This window comes from Abramis brama (assembly GCF_963993115.1).
Source record: "Abramis brama genome assembly, chromosome: 16".
Classification (NCBI taxonomy): domain Eukaryota; kingdom Metazoa; phylum Chordata; class Actinopteri; order Cypriniformes; family Leuciscidae; genus Abramis; species Abramis brama.
In genome coordinates, this window is record NC_139978.1 from 18074733 (window position 1) to 18092442 (window position 17710).

The following is a 17710-nucleotide window of genomic DNA, read 5'->3' on the forward strand; positions in this document are numbered from 1 at the left end:
ATATATATATATATATATATATAATGTTTATTATAAATTCAGCATCTTATGAGGAGCTCTCATAAAGTATTTACATCAGTTTTTTGTTTGGAAATAAAGTAAAATTTGTGTGGCCCAGAAAAAAAAAAAAAAAACTCTTTACTGATTTGTGATCACAGTGCTACTGTTACTATGAATCCATCTGATGTAAGTGTGAAACTCTTATGTGTTCTCAGAAGTACAAACCTACTGAGGGCAGATATTTGAGCTGTAGTCTGGCAGTAGCTGAAATGCAAATGAGCATATGTGAGCGTTTAGGGGAAAGATGTTGATGCACATGAGGTATGTTTCTCGAGAGAACAGTGACAGTCTGTAGCCGACGCTGATTGGACAGATACAGTTCTCAGGGGAAATACAGCGCCGTTGGTCTCTCTTAGCTCAATGTGATCTCAGCGCAAGTCATAAGAGAGATCAGAGTAGAACGAAGAAACAACAAAGAGATAATAAATCATGAGACAAGCTATAAAAAGATTATAAAACAGGCATGAAGAGCGAAGAAAAGTGAAGAAAAGATCAAAGAAAGCCGAGCATCATGAATGAGCAGACAGCAGAAAACCCAGCCATTGTGCAGAAGTGGTTGCAAAAGAGGAGAAGCCGAGATGACAGAGAGAAGGAGGAAGCAAACATGCAGGTTGAAGCTGAGGAACATGATCCTGCTGTTCATGAAGAAATGGAGGAGAAGAATGAAGCAGCAGAGGCGGTTACAGGTAAAGAAAAGGAGGCTAGAATCCATTCAGTCTTCTCTTTGGTGAGGAGTCAGATCAGGACGCAGGCCGGTTTGGATCAGCGCATGGGCATAATGGATGTTGTAAACCAAATCAAGGAACTGGAGAAGAGCAAGAAGGAACATAATGAACCAACACACACAGTTGAGATCAGCTCATCTGAGGAGAACGCAGCGGATCAGGCGGTCCAGAAAGAGACTGTAGAAGAGCAAATGACTGGGGAGAATAAGAAGGAGAGAGGTGAGGAATTATGTGTAGTCTTGTTGGAGGAGATATTGTTGAACGTCGAGACATTAAAGAAGGATCTGAGAGAGGAGCTCGCTCAGCTTCGCTGCGACATGCAAAGCTACACGGAGCAGGCGCTCTGCGGCCTGGAGACCCGCCTGAGAACCCAAGCACTGGCTCGCACAACTCCCACTGCGCTTCCCAGAAACCACACAGTCGATCCCATGGAGACCAAGAAACAGAGACCTCCCAGCATGCCTCCCCTGGGAACATCTAGGAGACGAGTGCTCAACCGCACAATGACCACTATCACACCTAAAACTTGCCTACCTCTTTCCCTTGGGCCCCGCTCCAATTCAGAGCCACTAGGGGGCTGGGGTGCTGAGACCGCCTCCAATAACAGCGCTCCAACGTTGCTGAGAAGTCATCCTCCTGAGCCGTTGCCTCCTTCTCTACCTCCTGCACAGAAAGTCAAGAAGGCTTTGCGAAGCAGGACTCGCATTGGTAAGCCAGCATTCTAGAGAGGTCTGCGACCCAAATACTATTGCTGGAAAAGGTCATTAACATACCATCAGAGGAGACACCAGCATCATTCTGTACTTTCAGAATCAATGATAGAGATCACAAGATAAGATGATTCAATATGAACAGCTGCGGAGAGAGCTGTGGAGCACAAGTTTTCTCTTCTGTGCTATTCCGTGTTGTTTGTCCATGGAATTATTGAAGACAACCAAGAAAAATCCTACTAAATGAATCTCAAAGAAAAAAATAGATGCACCGAGGAGATGAATAGAATGTATAATGCTGATTACTAAGACATTGCGACAAAATATACAGGATGAGGTACAGATTAAATTAAACTCTCTCAATCTTTTTTATTTTATCACCTGTGTGCTATAATGTATCACATTTCATCACTGTAAAAAAAAGTTGCTGCATTAAATTTTTAAGTACAATCAACTTGGATGTTTAAGTCATTTCAACTTAAATTACATTAAACTGACTTAAAACATGAGTTGAATCTTGTATAACTTGTAAAAAAAGTTGAAAATTGCTTTACTTATTTTGATGAGTTAAAGCAAAGTAAAAAAAATGTTGTCAAAACTTATTGATCATATACAGGATCCTAATCTATGTATTTTAGTTCTGTCAAACTGTATTAATCAAATGAACAGTAAGGCATATGTAATGTTTTGTACATTGAAAAAAAATTCAAATTGTGATTGGCAAAATGTTATTTTGTTGTTTATGATTTTCAAAGTTGTATCAAGCACATAAGCTTATAATAATTTAGATTTTATTAATTTGTTCACATTCACTTTGCACATGTCATTATATATGTGATATTAACGATTGGATGTATTTTGTCATATTGTCAGTAATAAAGAAATGAATGCTATTCATCTGTATTGTATTTGTATTTGCATATATGTGCAGTTTCATTTAAACTTATGTGTTCATTGCATTTCATTAGTTTTTCAAGTTATGCATTTCAATTACAAAGTTTCTATTCAAATTGGTCCTATAACAGTTCTTATTATTATACATACAGGCACAGACGGCACACCTCTGCAATTTAAGAGCAATTATTGTTATTACTGCAACATCAACAGAAAGGCAGTCATATCTGAAAGATTAAAAAAGAAAATATAACTAAATGTTCCACAACACACCATAAAATAGTGCATAATCTTCGATTGTTCTATAATCAAATGCTGGCAGCGACACCTGCTGATCAAACAATTTATTATCCAAAATACATTTGTCATTTTATTGTTCTCATTGAACATCGAGTTCCCAGTCAATCCTTAACTCTCTAAAGTAGTTAAATGTATAAATAGTTTTTATGTAATGTTAAAAGAAAACAGTGATGGAAAACCCACTGTAAATACAAAACGAAAAACACACTCAAAAAAAGTTCCATACGCTGCAGGTCTGCGCAGGTTTGAACTGCGCATGCGCACGGCGCGCGTCCCCGTTTGATGACAGCTGTGCGCTGTGGCTGTTGCTAAAGGGAGGAGAAAATCTCACGACGGAGGACTTTTTTTTATCTCTTTCATTCGCAGCTAGGACCTTGGGAGGACTGTAACGAGAACTCGACTGTAAAACCGACCCGTACCCGTCGCGACTGAATTTAAAACGTAATTCCCAGCCCTCAAATTAGTCGGTAAGTCTGTTGTACGCTGTCTCGAGCTGGTTAATGTGACACTTTAGCGAGCTGAGCGTTAGCTGCTTGTTGGCCTGCTTGTCTCGGTCATGTTGTCACTTTTTGTTTTTTAACCTCGTTTTTTGCCAATCTAAGCTTTCAGGAACATATTTCGATTTCTTGGCATATTGTTACCTGACTGTAGATTTCAAAGCGCTAAGCGAGGTATTTCATTTATTGTTGCGCTATAAAACACGATGATTCTTTTGCTTTTGGTCGCTGACACACCGACTCTTGCAGCTTTTGTTGTTGTCATGCACTTCTCATTGACAGTCACTGGTGTGTTAATGCCAACTACAGTGTTGTATTTGACAGTGTAAGGCCCGTTTGAATAATTTCCTTTCAATGTGAATTCCACATGTATTTGCAGCCGATGTTTTGTTCTGTTGTCACTCGCGTTATTAGATCACGCGCTGCTATATCTCTGTGTTTACAGATGGCTCTTATGTGACTGACGTTATAGACATTTCCCATTGTTAATATTATTGTGAAAAATTATTTTCTGTGATGATGGATGACAAATGTTCAGCCATGCACACCTGCGACAGTGTTGTTTGCAGCAAATCTCTAAATTCTAGGGTTTTCATACTGGTCACTTATTTCCAGAAATAAGTGACCTAACTACCCCTAAAGGTAGGTTTAGTTAGCACATTTTTACACAATGGTAATTTGCCGTGCTTTACATAGAAATGATAAAATGTAAGAAAAATAACACTTCATTTAAAAACTATGTTAAAATAAAAATAAATGGATAAAAAAACAAAATGGCAGGAGCAGGAGTGGGAACTGATGTGATTCAACTGTTAATGAGACCAGTAGCACTATTGCGAGTTTGATGTCGCTTTATACAACAGTTCATTAAGCAAGAAGTTTATATTTAACGTTAGTTTGTTTTATACAGACATTGCTCAGTTTGTATATTTCTAAAAGCCGGCATGAATTTCACCCCATCTTTTTTAAAATGCATTTTATAGATCTTATTGTGAACAATTCTTCCGTGCTTGTTTAATTTTGTAATTTGTAATTGCCATAACTTGATCTTCTAGTGAAAATTACAGACTTCTCTCTAGTGATCTATGCAGGACTTCACCAATAATTTAGTCCCTCCACAATTGACTGCAAGATCACATTCATTTTTGAGTGCAATACCCATGTCAAAATCCATTCAACATTTGATGCATTGAACCAAGTCCCACCCTATATTTTTTTCTTTTTCGATAATCCTTATCACTTGGATGTAAGTCACAGTACAGAAGAAAATATCTGTTGCTACGTCCATTTCATTGCAACTTTAATTGCCTATGGAAATCGTCCCAAAAAGATTTGAATGGGTTTTTGGGTAATTTCAGGGGAGGGGAAACTGTAATCCATACGGCTTGCTTGCTCAAACACGCGCTGCCGGTCTTTTAGGCAACTGCCAAATCCTAGAATGCTCTTGTTTTCTAATCAGTCAGTCAGCTGTGTGTGGCTGGCACATTACGGACTGCTTTTCTGATCTGGTTCATCCCCCAACTGTTTGGCTGTCCTTATGTAGCCTCATATTGAGGGTATGAAGCTCCTCCCATTGCATCTCCTCAACACATGCCAGAGCTGTGACATTAGGTTAGCGGTGCTCTTTGAGTAACAGACTGGAGTTTATTTGATGCATTATCTATTTTAGTGGGGCTCATATCTCAACACCTCCTTTCACTATTGTCTTGAATGCTCAATAAGGATGTTTCGTGATGCCAATTTACTCCTACCTCTACCAAATGTCCTTATATTGAAGTTCTGTGTCCTGATGAACCATTTCAGCGTTAGTGGGATGTTTCGCATTTTTAACAGGCTGCAGTTTTCTGTCATGTGACTGAGGCAATGTACAAACTGTTGAGGTGATGCTGAGGTCAAGCAGGATGTGTTTTCAGCAGGGTCAGGAGTTAGGAAGTGTGAAGCTCCAGATAGTGTGTGTGTGTGTGTGATCATGAGTGAGAGAGAGTGCACTGACACATATAGTAATTTCAGAGGGGCCCTTAGCATATTTTTATTGGCGCCTTGCTGTTGGTATTTGGCAAAACTGAGAAAACTGACAATTCATGAACATCATGTGCTTGTAAACATATTAGCATGTGATTCAGCTTCTTCTGAGATTTAACAGTTGTTTATTTCAGTTTGGTGCAATGGTTCCAGAACTATTTATTTATATTTATGATGACTAGGCCTATGTGATTCTGGATAAATTGAGAATCTAGGGCTGCCCTCGTCATTTAATCGATTAGTTGACTAATCACGCTTTTGTATTAATAAGCCATAATGAGCCTTTAATTGCCTATATATTACATAGCCTAATCAGCGCTCAAACGCACACATAAAGCTTTCAACAGCGCATCGGCAAACTTAATGATTATGAGTTTGTCTTGAAAATACAGAAAGAGACTGTCTAAACATTTTAATAATTTATTGATAATGTTTTCTGTGTTTTTGGCAGTAGAGATTAGGCCTAAGTCATGAATGCTGACTCGTCATCTCCGCATTAGTGGACACGCCTAGCTGCTTAAAAGTAGCCTAGATATTTCAAGCTTTCTATAGATTTAATTCTCATGTCTGTGAGGCAAGTATACACTGAGTTTCAGTTTGTTTTGTGATGTGACTGAGACCAAGACGGCAAAAAGCGCATCCTGATTGTTTTCATTATTTTACAAAAGCACATATTTTAAGTTAAATGCAAGTGATGGTGCCGGCACCTTAATTAATGACAGCATGGTGAATGTAGTACATCTGGATTACATTCATACTACGCACACTCATGTGATATAGAACATAGGCCTACTTTGTTAGCGGTTGTGAAGTAATTATTTATTCTAAATAGGCTAAGTGCCTACTCAAGAGATTTCTGATGCAGCCCATACTTGTTTAACCAAAGTTAAAGTCAAAGTTACTTTTAAAAGGTAATTTACTCTATTTTGATCTCTACCATAGACATCAGTGTTTATATCCAAACTATTAACTTTTATCTCAGGACTTCTGTGTAATTTGAATTATTGTAAAACAGAAATAATGATAATGTGTGTGGTTGAAAAGACTGTTTGTGAAGCTCTTTCATACCTATACATGACAACTGCTCTTTCTGGGTCAGCGGCAGCACCAACGCAGATTTGAATGTTTGCTGCGATCAATCCCGAATCATCTAGGAATAAGATTGTGTGGGTGTTTGAATCGAGATTGTGATCGTTTAACGATTAATCGTGCAGCTCTATGATGACTTTAAATAAGAATGCACCTATTAAATTCTGTCAGATACAGATATGGAATAATTATTTTATATGGCTGATAACCAGTAAATGACTGATAGCCTTTCAGATATAAAAAAACAAACAAAAAACTGTTTTAACAGTTATTTAACAGGCAATAACAGTTATAGTCATGTAGCCTAATTGGTGCAACTTTATTGTTTTAGGTTATATCTATTCCAAAATACATTTTCTTGATGGTAATTGAAATACTTTTACTGGATTTTATATGACAGTTGTATGCTAAAATAAAGAAAAAATAGTGAAATGGACTTAATGAATGCCCACTTCGGAAATACTTTTAAACACAGTTTTAGGGGAGTGGAATATTTGCTGTATTTCTTTATTTTTGAGGAATCATTTGTTGGCCTCCTCTTTCCGTACATGACCACATTTTTCAGATCTGTCAACAACTTCTCTATCTACAACACAAGAAGTTTTATGACTGTTTCTGAGAGCCGCTTGAATTTGTCATTCTCAGGAGGCTTAGGCTATGTCATCTGTGTGTGAACTTCTGTTTGTTTTGATTGGTCACTTGGTTATTGGCAGGCATGCTATTTTTGGCTCGCTATTCCATCAACAGTCAATTTTTCTGAGGTGTAATTTTGTTTCCATGTAATGGCATGCACAGGTGTGTCTTAGATCCTTGATGTTCTTGTGACTTTTTTTGTGAGATTTCAAAGATGTCTGCTTTGCTTGGTACACTATTTTTGTGAACCACAGAGATATTGTTTCACATTCTCTAAAGAGAGCAGAAAGCATCCTGGGTTGGAGACATTTCCGCACAGTACTCCCACACTCATGTACACCAGGCTGGTGCAATGAAATAGATTTCTCAGAGAGACTTTGTGCTTGGTTATGGGATTTTCAGTGGTCAGTTAGATACCAGTAGAAGCGGAAAAATGCAGATCTGAACACCTTAAAAAGGCTTTCAGTAGGGCTCCACTGACCAAGTGTTATCTCTTTGCGTGCACATTTATGTATTTGTAAATGGAAATGTGGTTGGGATGCTTGGCCACTGAAAGAGTATCCCACTCCACATCACATCCCCTGCTAGTCACATTAGCTGCCTCTATTTCTTAGATGTCTCTTTGTGCTCATAATTGCCATGAAATTGAAAATTGTATACTTCCACTCTGGATTTCTCATCTGCTCAGTCACTCCACAATACTGTCCATTGCAGAGTCAGACTGCATTCGTTGCTTAATGTGTGGGTAATTTCTCTCATGAGTGGTTTGGTCTTGTGCATTGTAGTAAACATGTGAAAGTGCGTAATGTTGCATCCAGCCTGTGATTCATATCCCGCAGAGCTTCTTAATGCTGTGCTTTAAGGGCACTGAGAGCAATGATTCAACCAGATGCAAAGAGGAAGAAGAAATGAAAAACGGATCCTCGTTAAGGCACCAACCTAACCTGAGAGTTATGCTTTGAATACCAGTGTTATAAAATTACTGATGTAAATGTTCCCTAACAGAGTTTGTTTTTTTTGTTGTTTTTTTTGTCATTGATTTACAACTTTGGATTGTTACAACTGTGTACTCGTTTCTGGTGCTCAGGTACTCAAAAGTAATCATTTTATTATGTTATTATATGTTGTTATATGTTATTTATTATATATATATATATATATATATATATATATAAGCATTTATGAACCTCTTGTCCAACAAAAGACATTTAATAACATGCTTTTACTCCAAACTCACTTCATAACGACAGTTGAGCATCCTTATGTGAGATGATGTGGCTTCTTACACCAGAATAAGGCAGTCGTGTGTTTATAAGTCATGTTTAATCAATCAAAGCGTTTCAATCTTCTGTTTATTAAGGTACAGCAATGATGGCCAATAGGGATTTCCTGGAATGATGCGTGTTATCTACTTCTGCGCAGGGCGTATTTGGCGTGTCTGCTTTAGAGCGCCCTCTGGCGTTGAGATGGAGCAGCCGCACTGCTCTGACAAGCTGCGCGTAAAATAATCGCAGCCTTTGCCAAAATCGCATGTGGTTTCATTGCGATTAATTGTGCAGCCCTATTAAATATTAAGTATTGTTGAAGGTTGCATGAAACAGAAGTGGCTCTTATCTTTTCTTCCCTGTTGCCGCCCCCCCCCCCCCCCCCCCAAAAAAAACAAAACAAAAAACGGATAAATCATTTATAACAAACACTACAAAACAACATTTGATAATTATAAAAAAAAACCAAACAAAAAAAAACATTTGAGCACCAAATCAGCATATTAGAATGATTTTTGAAGGATTATAAAGCCTGTAGTAATGACTGGTGGAAGTTCTGCTTTGCCATCATAGGAATAAATAAAATTTTCAAGTATATTGAAGTAGAAAACAGTTATTTAAAATATTAATAATATTTCACGGTACTACTATTTTACTGTATTTTTTTATCAAATAAATACAGCTCTTGTGTGTTTAAGAGACTTTAAAAATGAAAAACATTAAAAACTCTTCCCGATCCCAAACTTTTGAATATTAATAAATTTGTTCAAATTCAAATTAATATATAAAATGATTTAATCAGCTAAAATTAGATCAGGAATCTGAGTAAATTTGCATACAATGAATTGACATGGTAAAATAACAATTATATTCAAAGAATATTTTTGTCAAAAGTTAAAAAAAATAAATAAATAAAAAGTACAGTTTTGAGTTTAACAAGTTTTGAGAAAGGTTGATGTCTTTAGACTAGGAAGACACCAAGTCTAATGCCAAGTTAGTGTACTGTGTGTGTGCATTCGAGTGCCGTCGGCTTGCTCAATCCGTACATGCTCTTCAATCAAATGAAAGCGAGATCAGTCATTTAATCACAAGAAAATTGTAGCCTAGTGAACTGTAACTGTAACAGCATTGGACTGTAATTGATATGGCAGTACTGATATATCAGCAAGTACCCCAAAATAATTTATTGGTATTTGTACTTGACCTTTAAAAAAGTTATCTGTACATCCCTACTTTAGTCCCCTGGCCTATTTTCTTGAATACGTTTTGACATTTTTGTTCTCTTGCATAAGAATACACTAAGCACACATCCATCTCTCTCTCCATTCCTCCTCAGAGTGACTGAGTCTGCTCTACCTGATCAAATGCTGTCAGATCTAATCCAAATGCTGCTCTTGAGAACAGAGGAACTGAAAAAAGGACCTTCCTCCTGTTCCCAATGCTTTTAGAAAGTGTGCCTTTCTATGTGTTGCTAAAAACAGCATCGGCTGCAGTCCAAAACCTGAAAAAAGTGTAAGTAGACTAATCTTTGGGTTTGAGTTGCTTGTGAATTTATTGCTGCTGACGTTGAGTCAGAGGATTGCAGTGTGTCTTATCTTAATGCTTACCACCTAACATCCCTGGGACGTTAGAAACACTGCTGCATACTAACTTATTTATCTCAGCCTGTGTCCTTTTGTGTAAGGTGTGAAACGTTTCCATTTTTCATAGATCCTTTGATGCTTTGTTGATATTTTTGATCATCGAAATAGGGTGACTGCGTCTTGAAAATATTCTTGGCTGCTTCAACTTCCTGTACCAGAAATTTGGCAGTGCAAGAAAAGCAGCGTGTTAGTTAAAATGCCTCTTTTTAGTTCTCTGTGGTCCTATTATGGTCCAGTTTATACTTTCCTTCACTGCATGGCTGCAAGATGTTTTGTCTAATATGTTTAGTGTGAGAAAAATGGGACCATTTTGATGATAGATATTTGGAAACCTTTAGTTTCATTTCTGTTTGCACAATTAATCAAATAATTCTTAATTTTTTTTTTAGATTTGTTTTTTTACTGGTTTAAAATAAATGATTAAACTATAAAAGTCAATCTTAAAGGGATAGTTCACCATAAAATGAAAACGAAGTACTCATGTAAATTAAATGTCCGGCTGAATAGCACACAAAAGGCACACAAATTGTGAGAAGTCAAGATACAAAAACGTGACCCGAAATACAATCCATGCCTTCTTCTCTGAGGTCCATAAAAAAAAAGAAGGGCGTACGGCATTAGAACAACACCAGGCTGAGTTATTTATGACTTAATTTTAATTTTAGAGTAAACTATCCCTTTAATAAAGAATTATAAATAAGAGATGCCATTACTGTCTTCAAAACATAGTTCAAAATAGAGATACTATTTATTTTAATGATGCATCTTGCTATCTATCTAAGCAGCATTCCTATCACTGTTTCTGTACTGGAGGTTAGCCTAAATTATAAAATATTTTTGTCATAAAACATTTAAAAAATATAGATTTTCTTAGAAAAGTTTGTCTGTATGAATGTTTTTGAAATCATTTTTTATGCAGATTTTTTTAAATGGAAAAATACAACAAAAAAGCTAAAGAGCAGCATTCATTTGAAATATAATTCTTTTATAAGTTAACATTATAAATAGGCCTATGTGTAAGGTCTTAAAAAGAAAAATCTTACTGACCCCAAACTTTTGAATGATAATATACTTAAAAGTATCTTGCTATTACCATCTGATACCATATGGCCAAGTTTAGATCTTTAGAAAAGTAGACCTAGTTGTTTGCTTTGATTCATAGATTTTCTTTGATAAGCTTATTTAATGCGTACTCAGTGTAACACAGCACATGCCTTTGCTATTTATAAGCTTATTGACACTTACAGTAAAGCACAAAAGCCAATACAGCTACCTTAAACTTTCTCAGAATAGAAGTAGAAAGTAAGTGAAAGGGTGGCCTTTTCCTCTGCCCCCAAGGCTAAATCTTCACATACCTCTGCATTCAACCACAAAACACAGTGAGCGCATTGATGTGCTTTATTTGGCAGGATGACAAGAGGTTGAGCTGATTCAGGAGTGAGTGGTACAAGAGGCCTCCGCGGATGTACTGATATTCCGCTCTGTGTATTTGTGGGCCGCTACACGGATGCGCAGGGGCCCGGCTCAATCGAGGGCATCTCGGGGCTGCTCTTCATCCCACGTTCTCCTGTGTAACCGTGCTTTACAAAGACCTCTTTGTGTCTCAGGAACGGTCCATGAAATTATTAGAATTTTCTGCATTTTCTCTCGTTTGAATGTTTGCATGTGCTTTCTGTTTGTCTACATCCCTCCACTATGTGAGAAGGCGAAGGCGACTAATGTGATTTACATATTGTTTTTTTGGCCATTCATAAAACAAAGTGCCTGCAGGTCTGGCTGGTAATCTCAATCTACTACAGCATTTTTAAGATCAGAATTTTTATTGGTTAACATAGTTAATGCACTGTGAACTAACATAAATGTGAATGTTTTTATTTACTAACTTTAACAACGCGCAACACATTTTTACAGCATTTATTACACTTTGTTAATGTTATTTAATGCATTAACTATAATGTTAACAAATGAGACCTTATTGTAAAGTCTTACCATTTAAATTTTAATAATTTTGTTTTGTGAATTAGTCTTTTTTTTCTTCTTTTTTTTAGCTTTACTGAAATTGAATTAAAAGTATTAGTAATTTTAGTACTTATTTGTATTTATTTCAGTTAGTTGCCAAGGCTACATTTCTGTTTATCTAGTTCTGAAAATCTAGTTTAGATTTAATATTTATATTTTATCATCTTGTTTTCAATTATCAGAAACATTTTTTTAATAGTTTTAGTTAACAACATTGACTGATTTACATATTTATTTTTTTATAGCTCTGGAACACTTCACTCTGATTGGTCCTTCACTGTATTATTTTGAGCTTATTTGTAGGGTAACTGACTGTACATTATCTTTCACTTATATATGATGGATTTTGTATTTCAGCAACATTAGAAATGTAGTTTGAACTGGGCCCTAAAATACATTGGTGACCAAAAGCAAATTGCATGCAAAGAGCATGTCTTTGTTTTTTTTCTGAATAGTTTGTGTTCAGGCTGTGATAACTGGGGAAGGATACTGTCTAAAAGACAGCATTTTATGTGGTCTTTGCATTGTTAGTCATTATGTTAGTGAATGATTTAACAATGGATTATTAATGGATTTAACGGTTGTAAAGTCCTTAATACTCTTAGCTGCATTGGTGTAGAATGATTTTGGTCAAAGATTATGGCAGAGTTTGTGCATGGCATCAGTTTTGCACACAAAACCAATAAGCAGAAATGATGCATTTCATGCCTTGCTTCTTTTTACGGCAGTTTCATGGGGTTAAATGAAACGCATCGAAGCTAAGTGCGTAGTTGCCATTGCTGTGTGCTGACTCTGGGTTAAAAAGGTGAAGTAATTAAAAAATGCTTTACTTCAGCATGCCCTTTGGACCTTATAAAATTTGTGCATTTTTTTTATGCTGTATGCCCGTGTTTATAGTCTCATAAGTTCCCTGTACGAAAATTGCTCTATTCTCTCCTGTCTCAGAGGAAATAGAGCAGTCTTCCTGTTTAAGCCTGATTGTTTGTCTTACACAGTTGGATTTGCGCTATTCAGCAGCTCTGTTTATTGACTTTATCTCTAGTGATTTTACTTTCATAATAGGCCCCACGTGCTTTTGGCACATAAGGTATGTGTAATATTGAGATGTGCGGTCCAGCTGTTATAATGGGGGTGTATTACTGAATCCTTGTTGGGACAAGTTAGGGTTAGATGTTGTAGTGACACTACACTCCAAAGGAACCAAACCTGCTGCAGGATAAATACTTCTGCTTACTTCCCAGAAGTAATTATACCTCTTATTCCAGTGATGACTGGTTTGACATAGGGCTGGGCAGTATATTGAGTTTGTATGATATATCAATATATTTTTATAAATGATATAGGATGAGGCAATACAGTTTATCGATATACAATAGTTTGATAATACGAGCGGTTTTGAAAAATTGCAGAGGACACGGAGTGAGCTGTTGAGGGGAAAGTGCATAATCCAAATTGTCCAAAACATGAGACATGCCTTATATGTTATCCAAATACTGGGATGTATATCGTGCATCTCCATTCAGCCAAAAAAATACAGAGATCCATATCACCCAGTCCTAGTGTGTGACACATCCACACTAGATTTGGCAAGTAAACAATGTTTAATTAAAAATATAAATGTGTTTTTTCAGTGCAAGTATAAATGTGAACAACTGAGACAACGGGGAAAAATCCCTATTGTTCGGCCTGAGAACCTTGGCCAAAATAGCTTTATTTGATGTGAATGAAAATGTCCTGTCCATCATACTTTTGCATTAGACATGCATTTTAACATAGCCTAGCTCTTTATACAAATGTTTGGTCACACTTTAAATTAGAGTCCAATACTCACTATTAACTATGACTTTTGCCTCAATAAACTCCTAATTACTGCTTATTAATAGTTAGTAAGGTAGTTGTTAAGTTTAGGTATTGGATTAAAGGATGTATAATATGGTCATGCAGTCTATGGCATTAATATGTGATTTATAAGTACTAATAAACAGCCAATATCCTAGTAATAAGCATGCTAATAAGCAACTAGGTAATAGTGAGAATTGAACCCTAACCTAAAGTGTGACCAAATTTTTAGTTTAAAAAAACCCTCCAAACTGTTAAACACAGTTTACTGAAAGTTAGACGTGTCACATTACATTTTAACTTAATACACAATGACATATTTAGAGAACTGTCTGTGGAAACTTTTATCCAGGTCAATGCAAAATGTCTAGTAGATTTATTCTAGTCAACTTGATGTATTTTGTCTTGAACAACAGACAGATCTCATTCAGTTGACTAGAATAACTATTCTAGACTGTCTGTTCTTCTGTCACTCACAGCCTCTTTTTTTAATTCATGTCTAATTAATTATGGCATCGGCTCCAACTGAAGTCTATTGCGTTTTGATCAGTATTGTCTCTGAACCCCTTTTGAAAACCGTTCCTCAAGTTTATGTCAGTTTCCCATCGGGGTGGGTGGTAAAACCAAAAAACTCATGGAATGAGTAATTTTTTTATTTTTTTTTATCATGGTAACCGTGTTATTAATTTAGAAGAAAAATGTGTCCCAAAAATACATTGATGCATTACTTATTTTTTCCATTGCTTAGTGAAGTAATGTTCATAAATGAAAAGTTCTTCTCATTTTATTTTCTTTATTTGAGACTTGATGTATGCAACTACAAGGTATGATTATTTATTACATGAATTAGAAATCTGTCATCAGATCAAAAACAGCTTCACATTACTATTAACAACAGTAATACATTATAAATAAGTCTGCTATAGCGTGGTTTATACTGCTCAGATTTGTTACTCATAGTTTGCCCATCTCTTGTATTGAATTTACATAATATTCTGGTGACATAATTCTTTCAATACTTCTACTTTAGCCTACTTGTTTTGCTGTCTATCTGCAGCGCCGTGGCTGAGCTGAACGATGGTGAAGCCAGACATTCACACTCTGGCCCACCACCTGAAGCAGGAACGGCTGTACGTGGCATCAGAGAAGCAGCTCATCCAGCGCCTCAACAATGAAGTGCTAAAGACAGCAGAGAGGCTCTACCGCGCAGCCTGGATTGCCAAACAACAAAGGATCAACCTCGACCGCCTAATCCTAACCAGGTGACTGCACTGTGCACTCCAGACCAGTAAAACCAGGAGACTCTCCTTGTTATTTTCTTTCATGACTCATTACCTGATTACCTGGTTAACTGAACTGGAAGAATCACTAAGATCACATTGCAGATTATCTCTGTGGTAGGTGGCTGAGGAAAGAGCCAAATGAGTGTTTTGGCTTGGCAAATTCTGACATCTGATTGACTAATACTTTCTTTTATGTCTTTCATCATTTTAGACTTCGTTAGAAAGATTTGTCATCTTTTACTCAAACTCATACAGCTTTGGAATAACATTAGGGTCTTTTTTTTGCGGAACAGAAAAAAATAAATGAAGAATGTTCCGGACACTTTTTTTTCAAATAAAACAGCTTGGTTTTCCATTCACTTTCATTATATGGAAGAGAGAGGCCTGTACATTCTCTAGTAGTTCTACTTTTGTGTTACATGGAAGAAACAAAGTTTTGGTTTGGAAAATCATGAGGGTGAATAAATGACTCGCTCTTAAAAAAAAAGGTGCTGAGTCAGTTCGATCATACTCATGCGCTGTGAGAGGAGTTTTGTGCGTGCACACTCATGAAGCGCACACCCAGAAATCTCAGTCAGTGCGTGAATACTGTAGGGTAAAGTAAAGTAAAGTAAAGTAAAACATGAACTGTTACCTGATTTAAGTAGCCTATAACGAGTGGTTCCCTACATTATTACAGGACGTGTGCAGGTCAAGAAGTTCCATGAACGCAAACATCCAAAGCGCGCGCCCCGCAAACCTGCATCTCAGTGCGTGAATACTGAATTAAATTGTCTTTCACGTCTTGCGCTTGTACGGACGAATTCACACAATATTATGTAATAACGCCCGTCTTGGCGAGTATCCTATAGTAAACAAAGTCGGTTATATCTCAAATGAACGTAGCCATGTTCAAATGCGGTCCGTGCGTTCGGTCTTAAAGGGGCAGCAGTTTGATAAACCTGTTTCTGTATTTTAATGTTAATCAAACAAAGGACAAAGAAATACTCATTGCTTTTGACTAAATAGGCTACCCTTTTCAACTTTACAAAAATATCTATCTATATATAATTTATACAGTAATGAATATGCTTTTTTTCCACATTTGATTACTTTATTCAAATTTCTGTACCTGTTAGATCTACTTGAAAAACTCTAAAAACAGTTTATTTCATTTGTATCCTTTCTTTGTTCTATTGTATTTATTTGTCCTATGTGTAATTTGATTGTTTGTTCTTATTTTGTTACTGACTGCTTACTTGTTTTAAATTCACATTAATTAGGTTGGTAGTTTTTGTTGTAGTATCAAAATTGGATTAAATAATTGATATTTCACTGGTTTTGACAAACATTTGAACTGCTGACCCGATCCTCAGCACTGAGCCCTGCTGAAGCAGCTCTAAATATGTGCTGTGCTATTAAATGAAAGATAAGATATGATAGAGCAATAGAATGAACAGTGACCGTAACAGAAGCTCATACAATGCATTTTAGCAGGCTTAATTAAGCATGAAAATAACTGAAAGAAATATATATTTGATGAACAAATTAAGCCAACTAATATGATTTATATTCTTTTGGTTTATCTACTAATACATTTAAAAATTACAAATGCAGTGAAAATTCAGGGATCGGTTACGGTATCAGTATCGACGAGTACCAAAAATGAAAGTATCGGTATCGGACTCGTTCTGCAAAAAGTGGTATCGGGACATCCCTACTGAATTGAGTTCTCTTTCACGTCGTCTTGCACTTGAACAGACAAATTCAAGATTTAAAATGCCCATCTTGGAGAGTATCCTCATAAACACAGTCGGTTATGTCTTATAGTCCCCCTGAAGCCAATAATTTTATCCCTTAAAACTCGTCTTTGATCACCAAAATGACACATTTAAATATTTTTTCCTGTGAAAAAAATGTCTTCATGTCTTTAAATAGCTTGTATGTAACTGTACACCCTTGCTTCATTTAGTATACGCGGATCCATGAGTATGCTAATTAATTAGTCCCGCCTTCACTCACTCACTCAGCTCAGAGATCCACTCGCTCGGTCAACTTACTGAGGTAAACACTGCAAAATGGTATCGCTCTTTACAAAGTCTGACACATAACGGTAATTCATATAATTAGCCTTTTGCTTGACTGTTATCAAACAGCTAATAATGTTTTGCTAATGTTACACAAACCATGTTCCCGTTCGCCACCTCAGAGTCAGACAGCTGCCTTCTAACAATCAGTATCCTTTGAAACTCAGCACGTCAGTGGAGAGAGGCATATTATAGTTCATCATAACATTGTAAAATACATCATATACATAATTCACACGCTGTTTTGCTAAAAGTACCCAATTTTTCATATCAACAGAAAAATATACCGGGATAACTTGGCTTCTCTTGAGACTCCCCTTCTTCAGAGCAGTCATAGTTGATGATATGCTAAAGCCCGCCGGCACGTTGACGTGATTGGTTACAAGGTAGTTTGTGATGTAAGAAACACCAGCGATTTCAAACCGCAATTTCGCTAAACCACGTCTTTAGATCTATGCATTTTTAAAGAGAAAATACTCTGCAATGGTGCTTGGAAATTTTCACATGGTTTGTCTTATAGCATATCAAAAACACCACATGGATAAACAACATTAAAAACTTGATTTTCACCACAGGTTCTGACACAATGAAAACAATAACTATTATAATTTAATTATTTATTTCTTTTTGTGGTGGGGCCAGTGAACATTTTGACACGGCAAGTA

General features: G+C 36.5%; 2 protein-coding genes across 9 annotated transcripts in view; one reads left to right on the forward strand and one right to left on the reverse strand.

Moving 5' to 3' along the window:
- The window catches only part of LOC311065815 (DLA class I histocompatibility antigen, A9/A9 alpha chain-like), a 484454-nt gene that overhangs the window by 87828 nt on the left and 378916 nt on the right, over nt 1–17710 (reverse strand). The window lies entirely within an intron of this gene.
- gapvd1 (GTPase activating protein and VPS9 domains 1) overlaps nt 3000–17710 on the forward strand; it is a 43280-nt gene continuing 28569 nt past the window's right edge. For 6 of the 8 annotated variants that reach the window (XM_084138661.1, XM_084138664.1, XM_084138663.1 and 3 more), the window contains exons 1-2: nt 3014–3156; nt 14754–14958. In XM_084138661.1, coding sequence (XP_083994787.1) covers nt 14774–14958 — 185 coding nt within the window. In that variant the 5' untranslated portion in view covers nt 3014–3156; nt 14754–14773. Of the gene's footprint in view, nt 3157–9564; nt 9708–14753; nt 14959–17710 lie in introns of those variants that run through there. The other 2 variants (XM_084138666.1, XM_084138662.1) reach the window with 2 other exon arrangements.